The 6,673-nt window shown below is 54.9% G+C and overlaps 1 protein-coding gene across 1 annotated transcript in view; it reads left to right on the forward strand.

The window, feature by feature from the left end:
* LOC132389844 (NKG2-A/NKG2-B type II integral membrane protein-like) overlaps positions 1 to 1,939 on the forward strand; it is a 38,349-nt gene extending 36,410 nt beyond the window's left edge. The window contains exon 9 of the mRNA XM_059962408.1: positions 391 to 1,939. Coding sequence (XP_059818391.1) covers positions 391 to 685 — 295 coding nt within the window. The 3' untranslated portion in view covers positions 686 to 1,939. The remainder of the gene's footprint in view (positions 1 to 390) is intronic.
* Positions 1,940 to 6,673: the final 4,734 nt, after the last annotated feature.

Below are 6,673 nucleotides of genomic sequence, written 5' to 3' on the forward strand. Positions count from 1 at the left end.
GGTGGGACAGTGGGGTTTGTGCGGGGACTGAAAAAGATCAGAGGGGGGAGGGTACTCCTGTTCGACTCGTATGGGGACTGAAAGGGGACTGTGGTGAGAAAGCGGTTTGGTGTGATTAGTTTTGGGGATCCGGGGCTGTGGGCAGACATTGGGTCAGTGCAATTAGTTGGGAACTGACCCAGGATAGTGGGGAGACATTGGGACCGTGGTATCAGTCTGGGTACCGGCACTGGGCGGTGAGGGAGAGCGTTTGAGTGGGAGGATTTTGGGAACTGACAGAGGCTGTTGGGAGAGAGCGATTTCTTGGGATTAGCTTGGGGACGGTCTCGGCTCGGGTACTCTGCTGGAGCTGTTTTGTCACTGTTGAAATTGTTTAATCCCCTTGCATAGGAATGCGAGCTTCCGTCTCCTGTACAAGGGGCTTTCGGGGACGCCCTACTGCTGGCAGTGTGATCCGACTGCAGTCAGTAGGAAGTATCCTTGCGATCGTGATCAGCATTTCATCTGCGAGAAGTCGTTGTTGCCGGATATTCCTGAAAAGATTCAGGGTCTCTGTCAACAGCCAGTGGAGGCTCGTGAATCAAATGACTACCTCCAGTCTCCCCTTCACTCTCACTCCCCGATCCTTTCAGATTCCCCGCCCACACTCTCCGCCCCTCCCTCCTACTTCAATTCCTCCTTCTAACGCAACTATATTCTCCCCACCACACACTAATCCTCTCTCCCCGTCCATCCCCTTCTTTCCCTCCATTTCCCCGTCCCGCGCTTTCTGCTCCCACTACCTATCTTATTATTACCTCGTACTTCCTCCGCCCGCATTCTTCTGCTCCCTCTACCCTCCTCTTTCACCTCTCTCCCACTTTCGTACGCCTCTCTACACCACTCGATTCCCTCACCGTTCACTCTAATCTCTCCATTTCCCCGATATTTCTCTCTCTCTCCTTTCCACCCACACTCCCCTCAATCCTGTGTCGTCTGTGACAGTGCTGCCGATCTGAATCCAGTGCCCGCCCCTTTATTTCCCCACTGTCTCTTTGTCAACTATCAAGCCTCCATCCACTCAAACTCCCTCCTCGCCCTCTCTGTCCCTTCCTCCTACCCCATTCTCCAACTGCTGAGGGGTCCCCATTCTCCTCACTACACACCGACAAAACTCTGTCCTCATTGACCCCCTGCTTTGTGGCCATTTCCAACCCGTCCCGTCCTTCTCCACCCCCTATTGCCTCGCACTATATCTGCCCGCTCTTTCTCCTCTCTCTCAGCCAACTCTCTCACACTCTCTGCTACCTCTCCATCTCTCTCTCTCTCTCTCTCTCTCTCTCTCTCTCTCTCTCTCTCTCTCTCTCTCTCTCTCTCTCTCTCTCTCTCTCTCTCTCTCTCTCTCTCTCTCTCTCTCTCTCTCTCTCTCTCTCTCTCTCTCTCTCTCTCTCTCTCTCTCTCTCTCCTTCCCACCCGCTCTCACCACCATTCTGTGTCATCTGATTCTCGATAACACAACACTGGGGAAAAGTCTGTGCGCATTCCCTCTGTCTGTGCCGTTCTTGGGTTTATGCATCTCTGTAACTTTGCAACACTGATCCAGGGAATAAAGTCGCAAACTTCCCTCCCTCTCTACATAACCCTCGATTTCCTGCAATATCCCCGTAAAACTCCCTGACACTCTGTCCGGTTCAGTGACAGTTTTCCTAAAGCAGAAATCTTCACCGACGTCTTGTACCACTGCAACGTGATCTCCCGCCTCCCGTGTTCAGTGTCCTGACCGGTGAAGGCCAGCGTGCCAAGTGTCCTGTCCTATCGAATATTTTTAAGCAGAATTGCTATTTGATTTTTATTTTTTTTTATCTGAAATTTAGAATGTGTTCTTGTGCTGCATCAGAATTGCAAAAAAAATGGATAGTTAATGTAAATTACAAACATTAATAAACACCGCAAAAATGTCGAGTGTGTGTTCGTGCGTTCAGAGACGTGATGGCGCAGGGTGGGAAGATGTTCCTGAATCGTTGTGTGTGTGTGTTCAGGCTCCTGCGACTCCTCCTTGATGGTATTAACGAGCAGAGAGCTTCCCCCGAGTGGGGACAGTACTCAGTGATGGATGCCGCCTTCTCGAGGCATCGCCTCTTGACAATGCCCTCCATGGTAGGGAGAGGTCTGACCGTCAGAGTGGCGGTCTGAGGCTGGAACCCTCTGTAGCCCGTTACTATTCTGTGCTTTGCAGCATCCGCACCCGGCGGCGATGCGGCGAGTCAGAAAGATCCCCACCGTACATCCATAGAATTTTCCTCATCTTCACTGAGAGAGCACATCCCCTCAAACTCCTAAAGCTGTGATCCCTTCCGAACCGTGACAGCTCTGGATGTTGTAGAACCCAAATGCAGAGTCAGGTCTGGAATTAATTCAGACTCAGACTCGAAATGAACAAGCCGGCACCAACCCAAACCAAAGACGACATCACAAGCAGTCGTACTGGAGACGGAACTCTTATGGTTTAGCACTGGTTTTACATTCTGGTCTTCTCAAAATGACTGGTCAGAGGGAAGCTACACATGATATCTAAATCGCGTGTGTCTGATGGGACGAGGAAGAAATTTCTCGATATGCCTCTAACAGGGAGAGAGTGACTGGACACTGTTGGAGGAGGTTTAATCAGGGCGATGGGACTGTGTGGAGAAAGATACACTCCGTGTCTGACCCCGGGAGTGTGTGATGTGATGTTGTGGATGGAGCATTGCTCAGTGTATGACTGTCGGAGTCATCTACTCATAAAATTCTGGCATTAGGACTGGTTTCAATTAGAAACAATTAGAAAACAGTAGCACGAGTTTCTTTTATTTATTTGCTGTTTGTTTGAAGCCGATTCATTAAGCAAGTGCAAGAAATTACGACGTTGATTTTTATTTTTCAGTTAATCTATAGTTTGCTTATTTAGAATTGCACAGTTAGAGCAGTAGGGATGTCTAGCAAGAGAGTTGAATGTTTTCATTGCAGGGCATGGGACGGAAGAGAGACCTCCAGTCACACCGACGACCTCACCTGTGAGAAGTGCATCCAGTTGGAGTTTCTCGCACTCGGCGAACACTAGGGGGCAGCACACCGCCCCACGTTGCACAGCCACCTCATTTTCCCTCCAAGCGAGTAACTTCTCAGTTTACACCATGCTGTGGACATAACAACTCAGTTGGGTTTGCATTAAAAAGGGGGAATGTTGCGGATTAAGCTACAGTTGCGGTGGAATGAAAACCAGACTGGCATAACAGTTAGTGGAGTGGTTGTTGGTGCAAATGTTGGTAATTCCTCCGACAAAGTCAGGAAGCAAAATGTTGAAACTGCTGTTCTAGGCTGCGTACATTTCAATGCAGGAAGTATTGTACGAAAGGCAGATGAGCTCAAGGTAGGGGCCAACGACTGGTTATAATATGGCAGTCATTAGTGGGAGGTGGTTGCAGGGCGGGCAGGACAGTTAGCTTGTGGCGACCCATTTCCTAGCGTATCCGAACCGACTCACAATTAGATAGCCTACGGGGGTTTGCGAGCACAGAGCTTTGGAGCCTCTGCGCCATGGGGGGCCGGTTGACAGAGGCTTAAAAGTGAGGCTGAAGTTTTCGTATAAAGTTTTTTCCTTCGACTGCAGTTACCGACTCCGTGTCGTAATTTTAGCGCTGCGTTTAGCACACCGCTACAATTGGTGACCCCGACGGTCCAAACGATTTTTGGACCAGAAATGACCGACGCCGCCTCTGTTCATGCGGTTTCGTTGAAACTGCCAGGTTTCTGGACACAGCGCCCGGACCTATGGTTCCAGCAAGCCGAAGCCCAATTCCACGTTCGCCACATCACCTCAGAAGACACCCGCTACTACTACGTGGTGAGCTCCCTCGACCAGGACACAGCGGCCCAGGTCGCGGAGTTCGTACAGTCGCCCCCGGCAGACGGCAAGTACACGGAATTCAAAGCCCTGCTCCTCAGGACTTTCGGACTCTCACAGCGCGAGCGGGCTGCCCGTTTCCTGCACCTGGATGGCTTGGGCGACAGACCTCCATCGGCTTTAATGAATGAGATGTTGTCTCTCGCCGACGAACACACACCCTGCCTCATGTTTGAGCAGGCATTCCTGGAGCAGCTGCCCGAGGACATACGCCTGCTGCTGTCCGACGCGGATTTCAGTGACCCCCGGAAGGTGGCAGCCCGGGCGGACTTGCTGTGGAACGCCAAAAAGGTCAGCGGGGCGTCCATCGCACGGATCTTCCAGCCCCGCTCCCGGCGGCAAACCAGTCCAGGCCCGGCCGCAGAGCCCGCTAACCCCCGGCCCAATGAACACTGGTGCTTCTACCACCAGCGATGGGGTGCAGAAGCCCGCCGTTGTCGCCCGCCCTGCAAGTTCCCGGGAAACGCCAGGGCCAGCCGCCGCTGATGGCTACGGCGGCTGGCCATCGGGATAGCCTCCTGTATGTGTGGGATGGAAGGTCGGGACGCCGGTTTTTGGTCGATACTGGGGCTGAGATCAGCGTTTTACCTCCGACGAGTTACGACACCCGCAGCAGGGCACCGGGTCCCCCCCTGAGGGCCGTGAATGGCAGCACCGTAAGGACCTATGGCACCCGCCAGGTGCAGCTACGGTTCGGCTCCAGCCAGTTCACGTAGGACTTCACACTGGCCGCCGTAGCCCAACCGCTTCTGGGTGCTTATTTTTTGCGGGCTCACAGCCTGCTGGTCGACCTGCCCAGGAAGAGACTGGTACACGCCGAGACCTTTCAGACGTTCTCCCTGGGTGCAGCCCAGTTGCCGGTCCCTCACCTCGGCTCCATCACGCTGTCCGACAACGACTTCACCAGGGTCCTGGCGGAGTTCCCATCGGTTCTGGCACCGCAGGTCACAGCAGCCATGCCCAGGCACGGCGTACAGCATCACATCCCGACCCAGGGACCACCCCTCCACGCCCGCGCTCGGCGGCTTCCCCCGGACAAGCTCCGACCGGCGAAGTAGGAGTTCCAGAGGATGGAGGAATTGGGGATCATCCGGCGGTCCAACAGCCCATGGGCCTCCCCCCTGCACATGGTGCCCAAAGCGACGGGGGGCTGGAGACCGTGCGGTGAATACCGCAGGCTGAACGAGGCTACCACACCGGACCGCTACCCTGTGCCACACATTTAGGACTTTGCAGCAAACCTGCACGGCGCACGCATCTTCTCCAAGGTCGACCTTGTCCGAGGGTACCATCAAATACCGATGCATCCTGACGACGTCCCCAAAACGGCTCTCATCACCCGGTTTGGCCTTTTCGAGTTCTTCCGCATGCCGTTCGGCCTGAAGAATGCCGCACAGACGTTCCGGCGGTTAATGGACGCGGTGGGACGGGACCTGGACTTCGCGTTCATCTATTTCGATGACATCCTCATAGCCAGCAGCAGTCGTCAGGAGCATCTGTCCCACCTCCGTCAACTCGGCGCCCGACTGAGTGAGTACGGTATTACAATCAACCCCGCCAAATGCCAGTTCGGACTCGATACCATTGACTTCCTGGGCCACAGGATTACTAAAGACGGGGCAACCCCTCTGCCCGCTAAGGTAGATGCGGTCCGCCACTTTCTCCGACCCACCACGATCAAAGGTCTTCAGGAATTCGTAGGTGTGGTCAATTTCTACCGCCGCTTCCTCCCTTCAGCTGCCCGGATCATGCGCCCCCTGTTCGCGCTGATGTCGGGTCCGAGCAAGGACATTACCTGGGACGAGGAGTCCGCAGCCGCTTTCGTTCAAACGAAGGAAGCTTTGGCGAACGCCGCAATGCTAGTACATCCCAGAATGGACGCCCCTAACGCCCTCACATTGGACGCATCGAACACGGCAGTCAGTGGGGTACTGGAGCAACTCATCGCAGGTCGCTGGCAACCCCTGGGGTTTTTCAGCAAACACCTGCAAAACACCCGAGCCCAAGTACAGTGCTTTCGACCGGGAACTGTTGGCGCTCTACCTGGCAATCCGGCATTTCAGGTACTTCTTAGAAGTTCGGCCCTTCACCGCGTTCACGGACCACAAACCGCTTACCTTTACGTTTACGAATGCGTCCGACCCCTGGTCGTCCCGCCAGCAACGCCACCTGTCCTACATCTCTGAATACACGACGGATGTCCGGCACGTCTCGGGTAAGGACAATGTCGTGGCGGATGCGCTCTCTCGCCCTACCGTTCATGCCCTTTCCCAGGGGGTAGACTTTGAGTCGCTGGCAGAGGCACAGCTGGCAGATGAGGAGATTCCGAGGTACAGGACCGCAGTCTCCGGTTTGCAGCTCCTGGACCTCCCCATAGGCCCAGGTGAGAGGACCCTACTCTGACGTCGCCACCGGCCAGCCCCGTCCCGTTGTCCCGGCACCTTGGCGGCGACACCTTTTCTACTCCATTCATAACTTGGCGCATCCCCCCCATCCGGACAACTGTCCGGATGGTTTCCAGCAGGTTCGTTTGGCAGGGACTCCGCAAACAGGTCAGTGAATGGGCCAGAACGTGCATGCACTGCCAGACGGCCAAGGTGCAGCGGCACACCAAAGCCCCACCCAGCAGTTCCAGCCCGCCCACCGGCGTTTCGACCACATTCATGTGGATATCGTGGGCCCCCTGCCAGTGTCGCGAGGACCGCGGCACCTCCTGACTACCGTGGACCGGTTCACAAGATGGCCAGAGGC

This window comes from Hypanus sabinus, unplaced genomic scaffold (assembly GCF_030144855.1).
Source record: "Hypanus sabinus isolate sHypSab1 unplaced genomic scaffold, sHypSab1.hap1 scaffold_675, whole genome shotgun sequence".
In the NCBI taxonomy this organism is placed as follows: Eukaryota; Metazoa; Chordata; class Chondrichthyes; order Myliobatiformes; family Dasyatidae; genus Hypanus; species Hypanus sabinus.